Source organism: Rhinoderma darwinii, chromosome 2 (assembly GCF_050947455.1).
Source record: "Rhinoderma darwinii isolate aRhiDar2 chromosome 2, aRhiDar2.hap1, whole genome shotgun sequence".
Taxonomy (NCBI): Eukaryota; Metazoa; Chordata; class Amphibia; order Anura; family Rhinodermatidae; genus Rhinoderma; species Rhinoderma darwinii.
The window spans coordinates 19,483,563-19,509,486 of NC_134688.1; the positions used below are offsets into that span (position 1 = coordinate 19,483,563).

The 25,924-nt window shown below is 43.3% G+C and overlaps 1 protein-coding gene across 1 annotated transcript in view; it reads left to right on the top strand.

Moving 5' to 3' along the window:
* Positions 1 to 25,924, top strand: part of TMEM135 (transmembrane protein 135) — a 322,554-nt gene that overhangs the window by 232,570 nt on the left and 64,060 nt on the right. Inside the window, exon 6 of the mRNA XM_075851438.1 lies at positions 22,305 to 22,351. Within this exon, the coding sequence (XP_075707553.1) occupies positions 22,305 to 22,351 (47 nt within the window). The remainder of the gene's footprint in view (positions 1 to 22,304; positions 22,352 to 25,924) is intronic.

Genomic DNA, 25,924 nt, shown 5'->3' on the forward strand with positions numbered 1-25,924 from the left:
ACATCATCGGTGGTGCCTGTATGGACAGGTACCTCCTCAGAAGCGCGCAGAAGCCAGCCATGGAGGAATCAGCCGCGGCCGTGGTAAAGGGAGGTAAGATGGCGGCGCTTCCCGCCACTGCGACCCTGCTATACACACAGGAAGATGAGCTTCAGCACCATCAGTCCCAGCTTTCAAGCCCGGCAGAGCATGTACTGTCCGCTCTTCCAGTAGCCATTGACTATGTAACCCTGGCCCGTGAAGTAGCCAAACAGATAGCGCCAGACCTGCAAAAGGCGCTGGAAAAAACGGTGCAAGATTCTCTAAACCGCGTGCATGCGGAGCTGGCACAAGTCACTATCAGAGCTGATGAGTTAGAACAGCGTATGACGCTGCTGGAGGATGAAAATGAACGCCTGCAATCCAAACTCAAAGGGGTGCTGTCTGTTACTGCGCAGTTGGGGGACAAGGTGGAGGATCTGGAAAACCGCTCCAGGAGGAGCAACCTGCGACTGGTGGGGCTGAAAGAAGCGGTGATATCTGCTGATTTGCAACGAGTGTGTGAGAGGACATTGCCGGAAGCCTTAGGTCTCCCCCGTCCATGCCGGGTGGAGAGGGTGCATAGAGTGGGGCCGGACCCCAGAAACCTCCCAGCAACAGCTGACCACAATTCACATCGTCCCAGACAAGTGATCTTCAAACTGTTGGATTACAATGACAAGGTGGCACTCATGAAAGCTTTCCGCAGCAGATCGCGTCCTTTGGAAATAATGGGCATGAAAGTGCTACTATTTGAGGATTTCTCGGCGGAGGTTGCAAAACGAAGGCGGGCTTTCAGCAAGATCTGCACCGCGCTGTTCCAAGCGAGAATACGTTTTAGCCTGCAGTACCCAGCCATCCTGCGGGTGTTTCAAGAGAACTGGGGGGGAGGGGGAGGGAGGGGCGCGTTCTGGCATAACAGAAAAAAGTGAAGTCACATACACCAGTGGGTATTAAGGGAATGCTAACCCTTGCCGCAGGTGATTTTATGATTTTGTTAGGTAAGGGATGGTTGGCCTTGTTGGTTCTGGTTTACAAGCCAGGGTTTGGTTATGATGTTAATGTTAATGTTTGTACATGGCTCTTGGGAAAAGACGGATCTGACTCCCCGGACTCCACACGACTTTTAGGCACTTTAGCTCATCTTAAACACGGTCCAATAACATGAAAATAGTTTCTTGGAACGTTAAAGGGCTGAGATCCCCACAGAAACGGACCAAACTTTTAAGGCACATGAAACGATTGCATCCTGATGTGGCCCTATTGCAGGAAACTCACCTAACCGAGCCGGAGTTTAAGTATTTGCAAAAGTTCTGGGTGGGTCAGGTTTTTGGCTCGTCGGCAAGGGAGGGTAAGGCGGGAGTTATAATTCTGGTACATAAAAACTTTGCGTTTACGCTGGTGTCCCAGGAGCGGGATGACGAGGGCCGTTGGATCCATCTAGTGATGGAGCATGCAAGGGAAACCATCAGTATTCATAATGTGTATGGCCCAAATACGGTTAACACTGGTTTTTTTGGTCACTTGGAAACCCAACTCCAGCAGGATCGCACTAGGTTTTTGATTTTAGGGGGAGACCTTAACACTGTAAGGTCTTCAAAGGAGGATAGGAGCGCAGGGACTAGTTTGCAGAGAAATAGAGATAAGATCTTGCCCGACTTTTTAAGACACACGGCCCTAATAGATGCGTGGAGGAGTCTACACCCAGATGCGCGGGAATATACACATTTCTCTCATGTTCATCAGTCATGGTCGCGTATTGATTATTTGTTAGTTAGTGACGCAATGGCGCGACGTTTACGTGAAGCGGCAATTGAAGATTTAGTTATTTCGGACCATGCTCCGGTTACCATTACATTGGCTGACACAGTAGCTAGAGGAACGGATTTTATCTGGAGGTTTCCCGCTTTTCTGGCAAAGGATGAGGGCTTTACACAGAAGCTTAAGGGGTGGTGGATGGAATTCGATGGGGATAATGTAGCGCATCGCTCGGAACCGTCATTGTATTGGCGTACAGCCAAGGCGGTAATAAGAGGGAAAATCATGCAGTATATGTCTAATCTTAAACGTAAGACGACCGAAGGATACAAGGCAGCGAGCGACAGATTACGGCGTGCGTACACAGCATTCCTACATTCACCATCAATGCTATTGGGGGAGGAATGGAAGGAAGCCAAGCGACAGTTTGATCAATGGTTAGACAAAAGAGAGAGTATTTACCGGTCCCAATTTGATGCTGATTTAATTCGTTTCGGCAATAAGGCGGGCAAATTATTAGCGCGGTTAGCAAAGGGGAGGTATGCATCGGCACATATTTCAACACTTAAAGAATCAAACGGAATTCCTACCTCGGACCCAAAAAAAATCAATACCATATTAAGTAAATATTACCAAGCCCTTTACTCAGAAACACCCATAGATATCCAAAAAGGGAGGGAATTTTTGGAGAAGGTGAAGTTGCCAGGGCTCACCCAGGAGCAGAATGGTCATTTGAGCGCGGAGATTACACTAGAGGAAGTTTGGAGCGCCATTAAAACATTATCTAACGGAAAGGCCCCGGGTCCGGATGGATTCACAGGGGAGTTTTTCAAATCTCTGAGAGAAGAAATCAGCCCTACCTTGGTGGCATATTATAATACTTTACTAGGAACGGGAGTTTTACCAGCAGAGGCCAAGGTAGCGCATATAAAGGTGTTACCCAAGAAGGGGAAGAATCCTCTTGACCCGGGGTCGTACCGCCCCATCTCGCTGATAGATCAAGATCAGAAATTGCTCACAAAAATTTTGGCCAATCGACTGGCTATGTATCTACCCATACTGGTGGGAAAATCTCAGGTAGGCTTTGTAAAGGGCAGGGCTGCAGTGACAAATTTACGCAAGGTATTGACGGTGCTAGAAACAGTCAGGCACGATCCCCAGCCAGGTACCAGGCCGGCACTTTTAGCGCTAGACGCAGAGAAAGCCTTTGATAACATACAATGGGAATGGCTGGGGATGGTGCTAGACAAAATGAACATTCAGGGAGATTTCCGGGTCTTCCTGAAGGGAGTCTACACTAGCCCGCAAGCACGCGTTCACACCTCGGGGTTCCTATCAGATCCCTTCCAATTACATAAAGGAACACGACAGGGTTGCCCCTTGTCGCCCCTGCTATTCAATCTAGCACTGGAACCTATGGCCAGATTCTTGGAGGAATCGGATATGTTCAGAGGCATTCAAGTGGGATCTTGTGCAGTGAAATTAGCCCTGTTCGCTGATGATGTCATACTTTTTATGTCAAACCCTCAGGAGCATTTAGGGAAGGTTTTTCAATTTTTGCAGGAATTTGGGCAATGCTCGGGATACAAAGTCAATATAGCTAAGAGCGAACTGCTGGAGTTGGGCAGGCCATTGCCAAAGACCTTTTGGCAATCCTTGGGTTGCGGGATATCACCGGTGGAACACTGCATTACCTATCTGGGTATCAAAATAGGGAGGGTACCAGACACTCTGTATGGCTTAAATTATCCCCCGTTAATTAAAAAAATACAAGCGGAACTCACTAGATGGGGCCAATTGCCGTTGTCCCTCTTGGGAAGATGTCATCTGATCAAGATGGTTAGTTTTCCTAGATTGCTATACCCCTTTCAAACGCTACCTCTCTTATTGAAGCATGTGGATGTCTCGAAATTGACGGCTTCATTCACTAAATTTATATGGGCAGGAAAAAGGCCGCGCATAGCACTCACCAAGTTCATGATGGGTAAACAAGAAGGGGGTGTGAACTTTCCGAATGTCAGGGGTTATAACGTGGTCTGTCTTATGCGTCATGTAGTAGATTGGCTTCATGAAACAAGCAATTATTCCAATTTAGATCTGGAAGGGGAGTATGCCTCACCCTGGAACCTAAAAGCTTTGTTACATTGTAGAATCGCTTCTCTTCCGTGCCGTCTCAAAACCTCCATTGTATTGAGAGATACAGTTCTAGCTTGGAAAGTGGTACGTAAGCAGTTTGGGTTACCCCACCTGGTATCGAAGTATATGGCGTTGAGCGGTCATCCGGAGTTTTTACCGGGAATGGACAAGGGGGACGGAATTGCCTCATGGGGGAGGGTAGGCATTGGTAGCGCAGGGGATCTTATGCATACAGAGGAAAAGAGGTGGTTAACTGGGGAGGAAATCACCGATAAACTCAGACCCATAGTAGATAGAGTCCATTTTTTGCAAGTACTTCAGCTACGAACATTTTGTACCTCCAGGCTCAGGGATTTGAGTAAGGAAGCTACTACGCACACTCTGGATGAGGTCATAGGTCCAACAACTGGGCGGGCGACCATTTCAGGAATGTATAGAGCATTGAGAGAGGGTTTTGTTCGTCCGCAATTAAGGATTAGTTTTAAAAGCTGGGAACGGTGGACTCAGGATCCAGATATAGGAGAGACCATACTGGGGGGTTGGGAGACGGTACGGAAGAGTGTGATAAATGAGAGCTGGAGGGAAACCTATTTCAAGTTGATGCATACAGCTATATATGGCTTTAATATCTTGCCCTCACAATCTTTCCCTGATCGCATTACAAGTTGTCCCAAGTGCAATACACCACTGATGAATTTGTGGCATGGAGTGTGGGGGTGTGTACATACGAAACGATTTTGGGGGATGGTACAGAAATATATTAAGGACCATTGGAAAACGAATCTCCCAATGACGCCTCAAGCGCTACTATTCCATCAGGCGCGGCCGCCAGAGGAAGAGGGTGCTCGAGGAGTAAGATCACCTCCCGTGTTGGTGCACACGATTTTACTGGTAGCTTTGAGATGCCTCCTGAGTCACTGGTTAGAGGCAGACACGCCGGGGTTAGAATTGATTGTGTCACGGCTGAAACAGTTATTGGTTCTTGAGAGGGTGGAGGTGGAAAGGCGGAAGGAAACGGGAACTAAGAAGCTATTTGATAAGTGGCAAGTATTTATAGAAACACAATGTACAACAGCCGAAATAGCGGAAATTGTTAGGCCTTTCCAGTACACAAAGTGGTACTGCACACAGCTCTTGGCAGGCGTTTTAGGGAGGATGCAACTGTGAACCAGCTGGGGGAGAAAGGATGAGTGGAAACTCATTGATGATTTAGGTGGTGTTGGAGTTGGGGGAGTCATGTTTGTTTGGTCCATCTGAAGATCGACAATTATGCCATGTTTCTATGTTGGTGTGTTTATATGTTATGTTGAATTTAATTTAAAAGTTAATCCCATGACAGTTGAGTGCTGCGCACTCATGATGTAACTCTTACGTGAAATGTTTGTAAGAAAATGTGAAAACTGACAATAAAAAGGATATTTAAAAAAAAAAAGAATGGATCTTACGATGTTCTGTGCCGACGGTCATTTTTTTTACGCGCCGCTGTCAATAGGCGGCGCGTAAAAAGACGCCCGCGTCAAAGAAGTGCCTGTCACTTCTTCAGACGTAAATGAAGCCGTTTTCCATGGACTCCATGGAAAAACAGCTCCAATTACGTCCGTAATGGACGCAGCGAAAGACGCCTGCACATGCCATTACGGCTGAAATTACGGGGCTGTTTTCTCCTGAAAACAGCCCCGTAATTTCAGCCGTAATGGACGCTGCCGTGTGAACATACCCTCAGGGCTTAAAATGTCAGGGGAAATAGCCCCAATACATATGTGTCCGCCCCCCCAAAAAAAAGTGTGTATAGGAGACAGCATAGCATATCTATAGCACTACGACCCTATAAACTATGGATAGGATTAGATACACAGCTCAGCAGACAGTATCACACATGATAGGATTAGATACAGTGGCTGAGCAGACAGTATCACACATGATAGGATTAGATACAGTGGCTGAGCAGACAGTATCACACATGATAGGATTAGATGCAGTGGCCCAGCAGACAGTATCACACATGATAGGATTAGATACAATGACTCAGCAGACAGTATCACACATGATAGGATTAGATACAGTGGCTCAGCAGACAGTATCACACATGATCGGATTAGATACAGTGGCTCAGCAGACAGTATCACACATGATAGGATTAGATACAGTGGCTGAGCAGACAGTATCACACATGATCGGATTAGATACAGTGGCTCGGAAGGCAGTATCACACATGATAGGATTAGATACAGCGGCTCAGCAGACAGTATCACACATGATAGGATTAGAGATAGGGCCCAGCAGACAGTATCACACATGATTGGATTAGATATAGAGCCCAGCAGACAGTATCACCCATGATAGGATTAGATACAGTGGCTCAGCAGACAGTATCACACATGATAGGATTAGATACAGGGCTCAGCAGACAGTATCACACATGATTGGATTAGATACAGGGCTGAGCTCGCTGACATTGCGGCTCCAGCGCTGGACCCAGGAAAGGTAATAATAATAATTTTGCTTCTTTATGTGTTACTGATTATTTTTGTGTGTTTGTGTTTTTTTACAGGTTCGGTTGTTGGACTTCGGATTCGAGGACTTCAATGACGGCGTTTTTTTTATTGTCAATAAAATGGTTAATGGGGGTTGTGTTTTTTTATTTCAATAAAATATTTTTTCTATGTGCTTGTATCTTTTTAAACTTTATTATCACCGCCTTAGTAATGGCCGCTGGCTGATTGACAACCTCCATTACTAAGGCGGGGCTTAATGTTAGCCAATGCAAAGGCCAACACTAACCCCCATTATTATCCCGGTACCCACCGCCACCAGGGGTGCTGGGAAGAGCCGGGTACGAACCAGTACCCGACCATCTGTAGTGACGGGCAGGCACCGGGGTGGCCGCAGGCTGGTAGTATTAGGCTGGGGAAGGCCAAAAACAGTGGCCCCTACCAACCTGGTAATGCTGCCTGCTGCTGTGTTGTATCTGGCTGGTTATGAAAATTGGGGGGGGGGACCCGACATCGTTCTTTCCAATTATTTTTATTTTTTTTAAATAACGTGGGGTCCCCCCATTTTTCATAACCAGCTAGATACAATAAAGCAGCAGCAGCCTAGCATTACCAGGGTGGAAAGGGCCACTGTATCTGGCCTTTCCCCTCCTGATAATACCAGCCTGCGGCCACCCCAGTGGCCGACCATCACTACAGATGGTCAGGTACTGGATGGTACCCGGCTCTTCCCAGCACCCCTGGTGGCGCTGGGTACCGGGGTAATAATGGGGGTGAGTGTTAGCCTCGGCACCGGCTAGCACTAAGCCCCGCCTTAGCAATGGATGCTGTCAATCAGCCGGTGGCCATTAGTAAGGCGGTAGTAATATAGTTTAAAAAAAACCACAATGACATAGAAAAAATATTTTATTGAAATAAAAAAAAAAACACACAACCCTCATTAACCATTTTATTGATAATAAAAAAAAAAGCCGTCATCGAAGTAGTCCTGGAATCCGCCGTAGTCCAACGACCGAACCTGTAAGAAAACACACAAAAAAAAATGATTAGTAACACATGTGTTAGGCTTAGATACAGGGCCCATGTGTGATACTGTCTGTGGGGCCCTGTATCTAAGCCTACCACAACGTAGGCTTAGATACAGGGTCCAGCAGACAGTAATCTTATACAGTATACGATTACTGTGTGCTGGGGCCCTGTATCTAAACCTACAGTGTGGTAGGCTTATATACAGGGCCCAGCACACAGGATCACGCATGGGCCATGTATCTAAGCCTACCATGTGATTGGCTTAGATACAGGGCCCAGCACACAGGATCACGCATGGGCCACGTATCTAAGCCTACCATGTGATTGGCTTAGATACAGGGCCCAGCAGACAGCATCACACAATCTGTGATCCTGTCTCATGGGCCCTCTAAGCCTGCTACATCGTAGGCTTAGGTGTTGTACAGTCCCTAAACATTGATGGCCTGTCCACAGGATAGGCCATCAATAGCTGATGTGTCTCCCGGGACCCGCAAATCAGCTGTTTTGAAGGGGCCGCAGCACTCGTACGAGAGCTGCTTCCCCTTCATTTCACTACTCGCTCACACTGTGAATCGCCAACACCGATTCACAGTGTGACCGGAATGAAGGGGAGCAGCTCTCGTACGAGTGCTGCGGCCCCTTCAAAACAACTGATTGGCGGGTCCCGGGAGTCGGACCCCGCCAGTCAGGGCTAATCTTACCTTCCTCTTCAGCCGCGGCGGTAGTTCTGTCGTCTCGATGCTGTGCGCGGCGCATAGCGCTGTGACGTCATGCGCTGCGCACAGCGCTTGACGTCAGGACCTCCGCTGCGATCCGGAACCAGGAAGGTAAGTAAAGTCTGTTACTATAGTAACAGGGGCCCGCGGCCCGAGTTACTATAGTAACTTTTTATTGATGTGGTGCGGGGGGCTGTGGGCCCCCCTGGCTTCGGGGCCCGGTCGCAATTGCGACCGCTGTGACCCCTATAGCTAGGCCAGTGTGCGCATCTCTAGGTGATGTGTTACATTGCTGGCTGTCTCTAGGTGATATATAACATGGCTACCTGTCTCTAGGGAATGTATAAATGGCTGCCTGTTTCTACTTGATGTTTAAAATGGCTGCCTGTCTCTAGGTGTATAACGTGGCTGTTTGTCTTGAAATGATGTATAATATAGCTGCATGTCCCTAGGTGATATATAACATGGCTGCCTGTCTCTAGGTAATATATAACATGTCTGCCTGTCTCTAGGTGATATATAACATGGCTGCCTGTCTCTAGGTGATGTATGACACGTCTGCCTGTCTTTTAATGATTTCTAACATGGCTGCCTTTCTCTAGGTGATGTATAAATGGCTTATTGTTTCCTCGTGCTATATATAACATGGTTGCCTGTCTCTAGGTGGTCTTTAAATAGCTGACGGTATCTAGGTAATGTATAACATGGCTGCTTGTCTCGAAATTACGTACAATATAGCTACATACCTGTAGGTCAGGTATAACAACACTGCCTATCTCTAGATGATGTATAGCATGGCTGTCTGTATCTAGAGAATGTATAGCATGCCTGTCTGTAGGTGCTGTATAACATGGCTGCCTGTCTCTAGCTCATGTATAACATGGCTGCCTGTCTCCAATGGGACATACTATGATTTTTTTTCTAATTTTTTTTCTCATTGAACCTGTGAAGAAAAAAAAACAAGTATACCTCCATATAAAATCAGAGCTACATGAAGGTTTAGTATTGGCCAGTAGCAGGTTATGAGCACAATTTTAGAGATCCGTAGAACAAGGATCCGTAATATGGCAGACTGCGTAGGTCTTTAGAGTGAAAATAAACTTCACCACACGGCTCGCTCCTCTGCTATGTGTTTCTCTGCCCTAGAACCTCATGCACAGTCTGACGTCAGTGACTCTCCACATTAGTGACTGTTTAACAAGCATTTCATGATAAAAATGGTAATTAAAGGTCCTTACATGAACAAAACTGTACTGGAATATAATAACATAATAGATGTTATTGGAATCGTAACTCCCTCTGCCTTGTGTGGAATAAGCAGATGATAGCGGGGATGTACTGGAAGTAACACGGACACTGGTAGAAAAGACGCAATCCAGGAGTCCAGTATAGGAAGACGTATACAAGCTTGTGCGGTCTCGTTTGTCGTCTTTGTTCTCCATCATGGGTATCTCATACCTGAACTCCATCCAGACTTCTGTACTCTATATTTTAGGGACTTTGTGCTGCTACTGATACTATACTAATAATGGCCCACAACAATGGTGGTTTTCAAAAATGATAATCTCCTTCACATACGTCAAATATAACCTCTTCCATTAAACCAACTGGTATTCAGCTCTCCTGCCAAAAGTTGCTCAACCTTTGTTTTATCAATGCTATAAAGCACGCGTTTCATATACTTTTAACCATTAGCATTTTCTCCTCTCCTCACTGGCACTTCTTCTATACCTTATAATCCTGTATTTATATAAATTGGCAAGAGGATTGGGGCGAATAATGATTCAAAAATGAAGTTGTCAATATTAAACTATAGATTAAACTACTGATCGTCAAACCAATTTGAAGATCTTCATTATATCAGCTCTAACTACTGTTATCCTGCCCCCTATCTGCAAGAATATAACTACCATAATATGCCTCCTATGTACAAGAATATAACTACTATAATACTGCTCCCTATATACAAGAATATAACTACTATAATACTGCCCCCTATATACAAGAATATAACTACTATAATACTGATCCTATATACAAGAATATAACTACTATAATACTGCCCCCTATGTACAAGAATATAACTACTATAATACTGCACCCTATGTACAAGAATATAACTACTATAATAATGCTCCTATATACAAGAATATAACTACTATAATACTGCTCCCTATATACAAGGATATAACTACTATAACACTGCTCCCTATATACAAGGATATAACTACTATAATACTGCCCCCTATATACAAGAATATAACTACTATAATACTGCTCCCTATATACAAGGATATAACTACTATAATACTGTCCCTATATACATGAATATAACTACTATAATACTGTCCCTATATACATGAATATAACTACTATAATACTGCTCCCTATATACAAGAATATAACTACTATAATACTGCTCCTATACACAAGAATATAACTACTATAATACTGCCTCCTATATACAAGAATATAACTACTATAATACTGCTCCCTATATACAAGAATATAACTACTATAATACTGCCCCTATATACAAGAATATAACTACTATAATACTGCCCCTATCTACAAGAATATAACTACTATAATACTGCCCCTATCTACAAGAATATAACTACTATAATACTGCCCCTATATACAAGAATATAACCACTATAATACTGCTCCTATATACAAGAAAATAACTACTATAAATACTGCCCCCTATATACAAGAATATAACTAGTATAATACTGCCCTCTATGTACAAGAATATAACTACTATAATACTGCTCCTATATACAAGAATATAAATACTATAATACTGCCCCCTATGTACAAGAATATAACTACTATAATACTGCTCCTATATACAAGAATATAACTACTATAATACTGCACCCTACTTACAAGAATATTACTACTATAATACTGCCCCTATATACAAGAATATAACTACTATAATACTGCCCCTTATATACACAAATATAACTACTATAATACTGCTCCCTATGTACTAGAATATAACCACTATAATACTGCCTCCTATATACAAGACTATAACTACTATAATACTGCAACTTTATACAAGAATATAACTACTATAATACTGTTCCCTATGTACAAGAATATAACTACTACAATATTGCCCCTATATATAAGAATATAACTATTATAATACTGCCACTATATACAAGAATATAACTACTATAATACTGCCCCCTATATACAAGAATATAACTACTATAATACTGCTCCTATATACAAGAATATAACTACTATAATACTGCCCCTATATACAAGAATATAACTACGATAATACTGCTCCTATGTACAAGTATATAACTACTATAATACTGCCCCTATATACAAGAATATAACTACTACAATACTGCGCCTATGTACAAGAATATAACTGCTATAATACTGCTCCCTATATACAAGAATATAACTACTATAATACTGCCTCTATATACAAGAATATAACTACTATAATACTGCCCCCTATGTACAAGAATATAACTACTATAATACTGCCCTCTATGTACAAGAATATAACTACTATAATACTGCCTCCTATGTACAAAATTATAAGAACTATAATACTGCCCCTAGAGTATGTACAATAATTAAAATACTGTAACACTTCCCCTATGGATAAATTGAATGAGATGGCAATATTCGTGTTCAAAGTCTAAGGGCGCCCATACATGCAGCAGCTGTGCTGCACTATCGTGCGGTTTGACACATTAGATATTCAACGGTACTGGCAGAATCGGCGGGTTCAACCAACATTTATTTGATGTTTATTGGCACCTTAAGACCCCATGGCCCTGATTCACTCCTGCCCCACAGGAGGTGAACGGGTCAATAAGGTAATAATCTCTTTATGTGGCCTTAGTAGCATATTGCTCATTATACAGTGTTTACTTCAGTGTATGATTGTAGACCCCCAAACCAAAAACCAAGCATGATGTTACTTCTGACCGTATTAAAAAGAGGACATCCCATACATGCCTTGATAGAGTATTTAACCGTGTTGTCAAAATCTAAAAATAGTCTTAACAGTTTAGAATGAGGCAGCACCCATATAATTCCCATATATTTTCTCTACGTCAACCCGAATCCTTTTTCTATGGAAATAAGTCATCAACATTGCTTTAATGTGGTGGATTCCCATTACCAGGACCATGCCAATTAGTCCAGTTTATTGAGAGGCTATGACTAATTAAACTTTATATATAGGAAAGGTCAAGTATTTCACTTGGTGCCTGGCCATTGTCAAGGATTATATGCGACAGTGGGGCTCCACTTCTCCAGTAATCATCTGCACAGCATGATGTGTCTTTGTTGGCTAGGTCGGCCGGGATTTGCTTGTATGGCCTGTTCCACAAGAGAGTCTACGTTGGTATTTGGACATGACCACGATGACCTTTACTTTGATTTAGAAGTGTTTTGGAAATACCCCAGGAAGCGCTTCCTTGGCATTGAACTTTCAGCATTAAAAGAAGGGCTGTTGAAAACTATATTCTGAAAGCAAAGGCCTCCAAGGTCTTGACCTTGGATGGTTACAAAACAAACGTGCCGGACTTCATTAGGAACCTTATATGAATAAACAAGTCTGTAAAATAATTCTCATATACTGTAAGGCTTCTAACCAAAACTCTAAAGAAAAACGGTATAAAAAGAATAAAACACAATTCATTAGAATTGTTATTTTATAAAAAGTCTTAGAATTGTATAATCGAGAATCTAATTGTCCCTATACCTTGAGATAAATGACCACACATGGGAAGCTTTGGCACATTTACTTTGAAGAACACAGGTCTCTAAGGTCTTCACCTTGGAGTTGATTTTCTAATAATCAACTTTTATGGCATATCAATTGAAATAACTCATAAAAGTCACACGACTCGGTGTCCACCTGGACGTTGAAGTTCTGTTGAGAACATGTTAGTCTTAACGGGGCCAACATTTTTTTCTCCCGACCCCATAAAACTTTATACGTAGATCAATGGGGACAAGGGACAAAGTTTGCCCGTGGGAACAAAAAATCGGGTATGTTGAACTTTAACATCTCCGATCCTTCGTTTCCCCAACATCGGGAGATTAGATTGAAATTTTGTGTTTTCGGACTAGTATTGTCTAATGTGTATGGGCACCTTTTATTCAAATTTTTAGAAGAGAAGTGACTGTGCAAGGGAGTTATTCAAACCTATAATAGAGGGCACTGAATTGTGTTTGGGTAATTTAAAATTTTTGGGGGATGGAACAATATTCATTTTGCCTAAGCTCCAAATTTGCAGCTTCGAACATAATCTTCTAGCCATTTAGGACATCTTCTTTCTCTTTTGATTCCATTTCCATTCCATGGGTCAAGGGACATGATAACCCATATGGATTCCATTAAATGGTGCCAGAGCAGAGCTTTTACTTTTTAGCTCCTGGAGCTTTTAAAGGGTTATTCCCATGATAGACATATATCGCGTATCCATTGCCATAAATGTCTGAAAGGTGCAAGTCTGACCGGACCCGCGCCTATCTCTAGGACGTGGGTCTTTCACGTCCCGCATGGTGAGGCATCCGCCACATCCAGACGGAGAAGGAATGGAGGAATCTATGATGGAGAATACCCATTTAATTGTCACAATGCATTAAGGTGGCCAAAGATCTGAGACATTAAATTGTTAATAGAATTTGCTGGATCCGACAAGAAATATCTAATACCAACTTAAGAAAAATCAATTGGGTGTAAAAATATTTTTATTGCTACCTAAGGGAATCTATAGACTCTCACGCACACTAATTGTGACTGAGACATCTGCTTACCCTAGACTTCAAAAAAGACAAAATCAAAACCAAAGATCTAATACTACTACTAAAATGTAAAAAAATTTACCTGAGGATCCTAGGACACGTGGTTTCAATTGTATAAACCTATTAACCATTTCATACTAACATGCTTCAATAGGGTTCCCACCTTAATATTGTTTGGTGGACCTCAACACAGCAACCACAGGAGCAGTGGCCCAATGGCCAAACTCACTCTTACTTCCAGACTAAAGGATCCCATACACGTTAGATCATTTGACTGACATCTGTTCCTCCCAACTCCACCATATGCTTGTGCATCTTTCCCTCAACATCTGCTTTTGAGGGAGAGTCGGGAGACACCCCTTACATATTAGATAGTCGGCCATCCTCGCAGAATCGTCCGGTTCAGTCAACTTTGATCTGATGTGTATGGGCACCTTAAGACCTTACGGTCCTGAACCACTCCTGCCTCGTAGCTATTGCCAAAAATCATGTGAACAGGTCAATAAGGTTACCTATTTATGTGACTTTAGTCTGCGTCTCCTGGAACCCTTGACTGGTAAACCCTATTCTTCGTTTTTGTACGAATGGGGAAGGATATTGTTCATCACCCTGAGGTTTTTCCAACATCTTGGCAAAACGTATGCAATATTGAGATGTTCTGGTCACTGGAAGTTTTTGCCATCTGAAATGTAGATCAGCAAACAAATCATCGTCGATCTTGTGGTGGCAATGTCCAATACCATGGACCAATTGATGTAAACGGCCCAATTGTTTTTAATATTCTCTTTGTTAAATATCCTAAAGAGTGACTTAAGATGTTTCCTCTACACCTACAGCTGGAGACAATAGCCCACCACCTCAGACACCCTGGTTTTGCTTTGACATGCCAATCTAACATCATGACCATATTTCTCAATACGTTTAGCTCCATATAGACTAATGGAAAAGAACAAGGGAATCCTTGAAATAAGACTTTAATTCCTCTGGTCTACACCTAGAAGACATAAACTTCCATCTCCATTTATGATATGATTAAAATGTAATAAACCTAATGATTTGGGTCTTAGCATGTCTGCCTCACTCCATGGAGATCTCTCCAGGGCTCGTAAGTGCTGATCCGGAAAATATGAGCCTCCGACTTACCAGAATTGTCTTCCGTTGACAGGTGTGATACATCGTAGCCTGATTCTGCACAACACATGCCACTTTCAGTCATTTTAAACATGAATCCCGATAATCTCTTGTTCAATATCACACGCTAATCTTCCTTTTCTTCCTACTACCTGTCTACAGAATGCTTAAGCTATTTGGCACGGTTGCAGGTAGAGTTGCCTACAGCTGCTCGGGCAAAGGAGTGGTGCCGCCGGCATGCCGCCCAGCTAGTACCTGACAAATTGTTTTATTCTTTTTCTTTTTTTTTCTTTCTACTAAAACATGTCAGGCTATAATCTGGGGGAGGATCTGTAGATTGTTGTGTTTATTCACAATGACAGGAGAGAACAACCACTGGCTCGAAGCCTTTTTGACTGGATGGTAAATAGAATAAAGGATTCTATTGATGGACAAAAAAACATGGCAGATAGAATATCTGTTCTAATTAAGTATATGGGGTAAATATCAACAAGTTTAGGTGCCACCTGTTCTTTACACGTCAGAGATAGTGTAAGACTCTGTTCACACCTGTGTTTTGCTTTCCATTGTTCTGCTCCATCAGAGGAGTGCCGGAAGCGCCGGTTCCATTGAACGATGGGCACCACCGGTGGCCCACGGAGCTAATTAACTTTATTGAGTGCCGTCTGGTTCCGTAGCATGCTGCGCTATTGTTTCCTGTATTTTCTACCTTATCTGTAACGGAGGCCCTTAACAGAGCCTCCAACGCCAAAGTTAACGAGGCCTAACTCGACACAGGGTATTTATTGGCTCAAAAAATGGCATCTTTGTTGTCAAAAAGTTTCCTGAAAAAGACCTATATTCAACCTGATGCTAAGCCCTCATGCAGAAGTTGCACAGAATTGGAATATGGCACCCATAGAATTATTTGTGCCCATACTGCTGCTTCATATGTCTCCAGAAGATAAAAAATAATTGTGGCATACTTCATCAGACGTTGTATTACTGAGCTATTCAGCCCTAGAAGTGAGGGCCACCTAGCAAGGTTGGGCAAATGCCAGCGCCCAATGCGGAAAGGATTGTCCATTGCTGTCTGCTCTGCACTTTTTTAGGTTCTGTGTAGTTTCTCTTACACCGGACACAACATCTGCTTACAGTCTCCTGGATGCTCAGGGGAAGCCTCTATATATTTAATTATTTTTTTGCCTCTTTTCTTACCTTGTCTAAAACGCAGGACCTGGTGGATGGGAGGCAGAAACCCTAATATGCTGCACTGTTCTCATGAGAGGATTATATAAAAATTGGTAACGGGATGTAAACTCTTCCCTTGTCAATAAAGAATGTCCCTACTCACTCTGACATTGTCCAAACAGTGCTCACAGTGGCTGACTGTGTAGAGACACACCCTATTGACTAGGGGAATTGTAATACCCAGTTGTCAAATTATTTGTACATTCCCAGGAGGCATAAAACAGGGATGAAATGACACCGAGTTCAAAAAAAATGTGCTCCAGAATTGTTATTTCATGGGAGTACAGGTATTTAGGAAAACAGTTACGTCAGGACAGCTGACAAGTCCTCTTCACTGTATCATGCAGAAGAGTTGACAGGTCCTCTATAGTACACCACACAGGAGAGCTGACAGATCCTCTATACTACACCACACAGGAGAGCTGACAGATCCTCTATATTACACCACACAGGAGAGCTGACAGATCTTCTATACTGCACCACACAGGAGAGCTGACAGATCCTCTATACTACACCACACAGGAGAGCTGACAGATCCTCTATATTACACCACACAGGAGAGCTGACAGATCCTCTATACTGCACCACACAGGAGAGCTGACAGATCCTCTATACTACACCACACAGGAGAGCTGACAGATCCTCTATACTGCACCACACAGGAGAGCTGACAGATCCTCTATACTACACCACACAGGAGAGCTGACAGATCCTCTATATTACACCACACAGGAGAGCTGACAGATCCTCTATACTGCACCACACAGGAGAGCTGACAGATCCTCTATACTACACCACACAGGAGAGCTGACACATCCTCTATACTACACCACACAGGAGAGCTGACAGATCCTCTATTCAACACCACACAGAACAGCTGACATCCCCTATACTACACCCCACAGGAGAGCTGACAGATCCTCTATACTACACCACACAGGAGAACTGACAGTTCCTCTATACTACACCACACAGGAGAACTGACAGATCCTCTATACTACACTACACAGGAGAACTGACAGTTCCTCTATACTACACCACACAGGAGAACTGACAGATCTATACTACACCACAAAGGAGAGCTGACAGATCCTCTATACTACACCACACAGGAGAGCTGACAGATCCTCTATACTACACCACACAGGAGAGCTGACATCTCCTCTATACTACACCACACAGGAGAGCTGACAGCTCCAATATACTACACCACACAGGAGAGCTGACAGATCCTCTATACTACACCACACAGAAGAGCTGACAGATCCTCTATACTACACCACACAGGAGAGCTGACAGATCCTCTATACTACACCACACAGGAGAGCTGACAGATCCTCTATACTGCACCACACAGGAGAGCTGACAGATCCTCTATATTACACCACACAGGAGAGCTGACAGATCCATTATACTACACCACACAGGAGAGCTGACAGTTCCTCTATACTACACCACACAGGAGAGCTGACAGCTCCAAAATACTACACCACACAGGAGAGCTGACAGCTCCAAAATACTACACCACACCACACAGGAGAGCTGACAGATCCTCTATACTACACCACACAGGAGAGCTGACATATCCTCTATACTACACCACACCACACAAGAGAGCTGGCAGATCCTCTATACTGTACCACACAGGAGAGCTGACATATCCTTTATACTACACCACACAGGAGAGCTGACAGATCCTCTACACTACACCACACAGGAGAGCTGACACATCCTCTACACTACACCACACAGGAGGGCTGACATATCCTCTATACTACACCACACAGGAGAGCTGCCAGATCCTCTATACTACACCACACAGGAAAGCTGACACATCCTCTATACTACACCACACAGGAGAGCTGACATATCCTCTATACTACACCACACAGGAGAACTGACAGCTCCTCTATACCACACCACACAGGAGAGTTGACAGATCCTCTATACTACACCACACAGGAGAGCTGACAGATCTTCTATTCTACACCACACAGAACAGCTGACATCCTCTATACTACACCCCACAGGAGAGCTGACAGATCCTCTATACTACACCACACAGGAGAACTGACAGTTCCTCTATACTACACCACACAGGAGAACTGACAGATCCTCTATACTACACCACACAGGAGAACTGACAGTTCCTCTATACTACACCACACAGGAGAACTGACAGATCCTCTATACTACACCACACAGGAGAACTGACAGTTTCTCTATACTACACCACACAGGAGAACTGACAGATCTATACTACACCACAAAGGAGAGCTGACATATCCTCTATACAAAACCACACAGGAGAGCTGACAGATCCTCTATACTACACCACACAGGAGAGCTGACAGATCCTCTACACTACACCACACAGGAGAGCTGACAGCTCCTCTATACTACACCACACAGGAGAACTGACAGATCCTCTATACTACACCACACAGGAGAGCTGACAGCTCCTCTATACTACTCCACACAGGAGAACTGACAGATCCTACGTAATGAAAAAAATGTATCAAAGTTGCTTCTTTTTTTGTTTTTAATAATATTTCTATTGTAGGAGAAATGTGGTATTAGAATCCACAACATTTTTAACAACATTTAATCAGTAATTCTATGATGTGCTTGCAATTGACAGTAAAGTAGCTTTGGGAATTTCTCGAGGGGGAAGATCCAGTTCTAAGATTTCTCAAGAGGGTACAAATATTAATAGCATCTTGTAAATCTCTCCCTCTTGTATCTCTTACAACTTCAAGGGTATCCAGTAGATCAGAGATATGGATGACTTTTCAATCTCCGTCGAGCATTTTCACAGAGCAGCGTTAAGGAGCTGAGAACAACAATCGCATCTGGTGGGTGTACTGCCAGATTAAAAGATGGAGGAGTCTCCATGCTGGAGTGTACAATATGTCTTGTAAATAAAGCTTAATCATTGTATAATGAAAAGTTTCTAATATACTTTGTATTTCAATTCCTTGCCATTTTCAAGATGTCTGTTTGCTGTCAGTGAATGGAAACATTATTTTTTTATATTTAGAGTTTGACAATTTTTGCGTACCTTATATATTTCACAGCATAGGGTGGATACAATTGTATCCGGCCTGAGCATTTCTTTGTGAGCTAAACAGCCTGGACTCCAGACTGATACATTGCAATGGTAGCAAACTTTAAGCGGTGAGAACTATTAGGTCTGTATGCGTTTCCAGCTTCTGGATGTAAACAAGAATGTTCTCATTCACGTACAGCAAGCAGAGATTTTGAAAATGATGAGGAATTTAATCATAAACAATATTAGAAAGTTGTAGAACTTTTCATTTTAAAATAATGAAATGTAATGACGTTTAGTGCTCTGATCCTGGGATGTTCTGCAGCTGCGGGCCGGAGGGGAAGGGGCATTGTTTGAGCCCACCGTATTATTGTCTTGGCTGATTGGAGGAGAAGCTTGACAGTCCACCCCTAGATTCGCCCTGGCTCAGCTCTAATATGAAGAGTTTTTATACTTCTTTACGGCTATACTGCTTTACGGCTATGCATTGCCACAGGATTTTCAGGGTTCATTTCTTTTAAGGGTGTCCCTTCTGCGGTCAAAGGTTGTGTGTGCAACCATCAGGTTCCTCAACCCCCTGCAACCCGGCTTCCCCGTCTGAGGGAGCGAAATCTAGTATTGTGATCTCCGGTGATGCTTGGGCAGTAGGTTTGGTCGATGCCAGAGCACAGACGAGTCACTTTAATTTTCAGCTTGTCCCTGACCCTTGCAGGGCCTTCTGGCTCGGAGGTTTGAGGAATAGGTTGAGGGCCCTTTTCCTTTTGGAGAGGGCTTCGATGGACTACATCCGTGTGAGCTCATTTTTATGTGGCATTTTGTGAGACAGACCAAAATCTCCTCCTGCTATATTGCCCAGTTATCCAATACAGGAGAATATCTGAAGTAGCGTACATCTGTAGTTTGGCCTACATCAATATCAGTGGCCTCCGTCACACATAGACTTCCATGTTAAATAAAAATATACCTCACGGTATTCAGGGTTTATTTTTGGCAGGATCCCTCAAGATGGAATAGCACAGTCTTCTATATTATTCCATCCTTAAAAAAAGAAAATAGTAAACCAGTGTATAACAGCCTGACGGAGGCCAAGGGACAGTATTTTGGTCTTTTTCGTGCTAATGAAACCCTATGGACACAGTTTTCCTAACGTATTCACTAAACGAAGGGTAAAAACGTGATGTGAATCAGGGAAAAAGGGTTTTCCAGAACAAAACTCTGGTCTGCCACATTTGTCAAACTCTTGTACATTACTACGGTATATCTCTATATATAAACGTGAAGAGAGACCAGGCCCTTCACTCCACCCGGATGGCTTCTTTGGATATGTCTCCTCAGAGTTGATTTCCTCTCTATGAATCATGGCCGCCGTCCCTGACTGTAGGAAAGCACATTGTCTTGAATTTCACATGGCTTGCAGATAAAAGGAGAATCTCTGGCACCTCAATTCCTTCCAGCTTCATAACCTTTATGCCTCCAGCCGATTCCTTTTAAGACATACTTGTGATCTTATCCCTGCTATGCATCGGGGCTCATCTATACTTATTCCTCCGCGGATGTGGCTGCTATTTCTGCTCGGAGTACAGATTATTATTAGGGCTGTCATGTATATGAAAGTTCAGCTTCTCTATGGTTTCAATATCTTCTCATAATAGATACTGCCACTCTATTCCTTAATATCCAACTTTTGGTAATGGGTCTGACTGCTGACAGAGGAGCAGTCAGACATTGTTCGAGAATTTGGCAGCCGAGGGGCTCCATAAGGACCCTTTTTGCCCCATGTAAACCGTGACACTAATTTTAGTACTCCTGCCTGAAGCTATTGGGGTAACCAGTTTTCTTGCACTCCACTGAGATTAGTTGATCGGGCACAGTGATGCCAGTGGCACCAACCTTGGGGCAGAGAAAGTCATTAGCTAGCCATTTGTAATAGATCGAAGTCGGTCCAAATCTGCCTATTTTGGTGTGACCAGCCAACGATCTAATGTGTGTGTGGGGTCTGGCGATTGTCCCATGACAGAAGTTGTTGGATCTCAACATGCCTGACCCTGTTGTTGGATCTCAACATGCCTGACCCTGTATTCCTATGGAAGATATGGCGCTGTCAGAACTTCAGAGGCTTGTCTGCATTGAAGTACGCTCAGGCGAGCCGAGCATGCATGTTTATAAACGAGTCTGGAGAGATAGCCGTAAGTGATCCACTGACCGTTATCTAAGGTGTGTTGTGCTCCAGAGCTTCATTCTAAATTCTGCTTGTTGTTATCGGATGCAGTCGACAAGCTTGTTGTCAGACACCCATTAACAGCTCCAATAAAACAGGTTGGCAGTAGTTTTCCTACATGATGTTACTAGAGACTGCCTGGTGTAAAGATAACACTTCCCCGAATGAAAATCAACAGATCAGTCTTTGAGAGATTTCTGCTCTGAAGTCTAAGGCATTCTAAATATAGCTCTGGAGTATAATACAGACTGTGACTCAGGATCAGTACAGGATAAGTAATGTAATGTATGTACACAGTGACTCCACCAGCAGAATACTGAGTGCAGCTCTGGGGTATAATACAGGCTGTAACTCAGGATCAGTACAGGATAAGTAATGTCAGTTATTTACTATATTTAGTAGCTTTTTATGTACATGTATTTCTATACGTAAATGGCAAAATAGTATTCAAAGGTGGACATGCCCTTTAAGCCATTTAAAAAGATCATGCTGGTTGTTTTTTTTTTCGGTTTGCTAATTTTCTTCCCATTGTTTTTACTGTATTCATCTCAATCTTTATCTCTACAGATTACATATAATAACATTTCCCATCTGCTGACTGATGTACAGAATACTTAACCCTCGCCATAATTGCTATATGGGGAAATCGTTACCTTTTTGCTCATGTATTAGGTGTTTGTCTGTTTACTCTCATTATTTATTGCTTTTTCTTTGCTTGCCTTTTGTAGGTCCTTTTGTTTTGCATCACAGCTGCTCTGTACATGTTCTTTTTCAGGTAGGTCTGTTTTTGATTATTAATATCACTTATAGTCGATTTATAATAGTATTACATTTATTTCCGTTTTCTCCATTATTAGGCTATAAAAGGGACTGTCACCGGGAAAGTACGATTATTCTCTAGAGCAGTAATCTCCAACATGTAGCTCTCCAGCTTGGATTTGTAGCTTTTCAACCACTGGAGAGTCACGGGTTGGAAGCCTCTGCTCTATGGGATCTACATTAGTATTTGGGTATATGTAAACGAGTGTAAGTCTTGGCACCACATGGTCACGGCTCTGGCTCTCTCCGGCACTGTAGTACCGTAGACATGACCATATGGTGCACATTATTGTACATATAGTGCACACTTTAAATTAGCGTCCTGAAGAAGGATTTGGCTACACCTTATCCGGAGGTTTTCCTGGTAAGAGATCCCCTTCAAGTTGTACTAAGTGGAATGATATTGTGATATTAGTGTTGTCACATGTTTTGTGACACATGATCATATCGTGACAGCTTGTGCATGTGGCAGTAGAATGAATGACGTACACGCAGACTGTATAGCGGAGTTATTTATTACTGTAATGTTAAATAAGGCCCTTCTACAGCACTGAACTCTTGCGGTTTTACTAGGAGTCACTCTATTTTTAGCCCCACTCACCCGCACCCAGTTTTTACCTGGTTGCCCCATAGGGGGTGTTGCCTCCCACAAAAAATTGTAATTCACAATTATATTGATGCTGGTGAACGTCAAGACCTAATGCAGCAAAGTCCGCAGCTAAATAAGAGCGATCAGTGAGGAGGTCATGTATATAGTCTGGTAGGGGTCTGAATATGTTTAAGGGGTCTGGTATCTGATATTAATATAGGGGTCCGGTCTGTCATCTGATATTATAGAAGGTCTGACTGTATTTAGGGGTGTTTGGGGGGTCTGAAATTAATTTGGGGTCTGTCTGTGGTCTAATATTAATATAGGGGGTTTGAATATAATTAGGGGTTCTGATCTAGTTGCCTGGGGTCTGATATTAATATTGGGGTCTATTCTGGGGTCTGATATTAAAGGTGTTTTCCCAAAATTATAAATTATCACCTATCCACAGGTAAGGTGATAATTTTCTGATCTCTGCGGGGACCACCACCGATCGTAAGAACAAGGTGTCACGTTGTGTATGTGGACCCACTGGGCCGTACTGCATTGACGGTATGGCAGCTGGCCAACAGCACACAGGTCACAGTCTATAGTTTGTATAGTGTACCTGTGGTAGCTCAGACAGTAGCAAGACAGGCTCGGCTGGGGCTAGGCAGCAGGCAGGCGTCAGGCGTGGTGTAGCAGGACAGGCGTGGTACACAGCACAGCACAACTTCAGCTCAACACGGCACTTGACCAGGATAGCACGGGATACAGGTTACAGGTAGCAGGAACGGGGAACACTGGGAACTGGAAAACACTTAGGAGACCATTTGCATAGACCGACTAGACATTGCAGGGAGGGGCACAGCCCTTCTTATAGCACAGGGTGCTCTGGGAGCAATCAGCTTAATCTCCCACCTGTATGCGCTTTGGCTCCTTAAGTCTGGACTGATCTCGCGAGTGCACCCTGGGGGTCACTGTGGAACAGGACGGCCGCATGTGCAGACATCTCTAGAGAGAAGGGCGTTGACTGGATGGAAGGAGTTTGTGGTCAGCGACCACGGACGTTACACAAGGGTCCCAAATCCACCGTTTTTCCACACTGCTCGAAGCTTCTTCCTCTTCACTGCGATGGGGGTTCAGTGAAGAGGATCTGGGGGTTCGGGACACCCTTTCTCACGATCGGTGCCCACCCACCATTCAACCCTCTGCTGAAATAAGTGGACATAAGAGCCATACACATTCTCCATTAGTTTATTGTTATGTTGATGACTATAGTGCCCTTTAAATTCACACTTTTTCATGAGTCATGGTTCTGTAACATCAAGTTTCTGTTCTCCTGTTCTTTTTTGGACCCATTCTATGTCAATGTGACCCATTAGGATCATTTATGCCTCAGGTCACAACAGATTTATCATATACATCATGGACCCTGTAGAATAGAAGCTATAACTCAATTTAATAGAAGCCATTAAACAATCAGTCTGTTTTTGGAGTGTGGGATGAAACTGGAGAACTCCATGAAGATGTTGTTCATTGTCCGATTCGAACCCAGGTCCGAAGTGCTGCAGGGCAACAGTGCCAACCGCTGTGCTGCCCAAACTTATAAACCACGACCCACCACTACCTTTTTCTACAACTATATATAAGTGTGGGCATAATAAAAGAACTACATGCCAGTTTGTACAAAGAGTATGAGAAACGGTGGTTGTGGAAAAGCTTACGGATTAGGTTCCATTGCAAACCTACCCCAGAAGCAGATCATGCCATTGCTATGGGACCTGTGGTGAGAGAGTGTCGACCACTAAACTACTACTGATTCCCTTCACAATAAAATATTTTTTACCTGCAGCCACCACTAGGGGGAGCTCACTGCATACAGATTTATACAGCAAGTATTAGACTCATTCAAATTTGTATGCGGCTAGCTCCGCCTGGTGGCGGCTGAAGGTAAAAAGAATTTTATAATTCTCTACATGTCCATTTGCACAGGCACTTCCGTTCATTCATTCTGTTCATGGTGTGATGCTTTATAATATTAAGGGGGATCTCTGAGATTCCAGTAATGTCTTTACCGTACCTGCTATAGAAAATGAAGTCTGTTTGCAAAATACTTGCATTTTTTAAACCCCTATAGACCCTTTATTTTGCTTGTGCCGACAGTGGGGGTCAGACTCTCACCAGTCACATATATATATATATATATGGAATTTCCTAGATACTGTATATATCTTGAATGTGAAACCCTCGAAAGCTTCTTTAAGTGTGGGAGTCTTCACTGCAGTTCTAGCAATTCATGAACCAGGCAGCTCAGTATGAATAGAGCAATGTCCATTAAAACCTCAATTATAACTGACGCCGAGGAGTGAAACTTGCCGACTGTTCACGACCTGTTTGTGCCTGGTACATAGTAGACAGTGAGACCTCCATGGACCTGTCTGGGGACAATGCCACCGCTGATGGGTAAACGTCGGGCAGCACCGATAATACCTGGCGACAGTGACTTCATTTCTTACGTTTCCTATTGACACAAGGTTGGTTTTATCTTAATCTCTTCTAATTCTGTAAGAAACTATTGACTGAGGTCATGGACGTGTGATATTCCCTCACCCACCTCCCCGGAGAAAAACCTGAAAGGTGTCATTACAGCGTGATATAGATGTCATGCCAAATATAAAATCACTACGTCTGCTCGGGATCCTCTCCGGTTTGGAGCAATTGCAACTGTTACATTTGGGAATTGCAAAGTATTCAATTAGATAACTGTATGATCTACACTATATGGACAGAAGTATTGGGACAGCCTCTTAATCCGTGAATTCAGGTGTTTCCTTCAGTCCATTCCCACATCTGTATAACATCCGGCACTCGCCCTGCAGTCGCCTTTACAAATACTAGTGATAGAACGGGTCATTGTAAAAAAAGATCACTGGACTCCAGCGCGGTCCTGTAATAGGA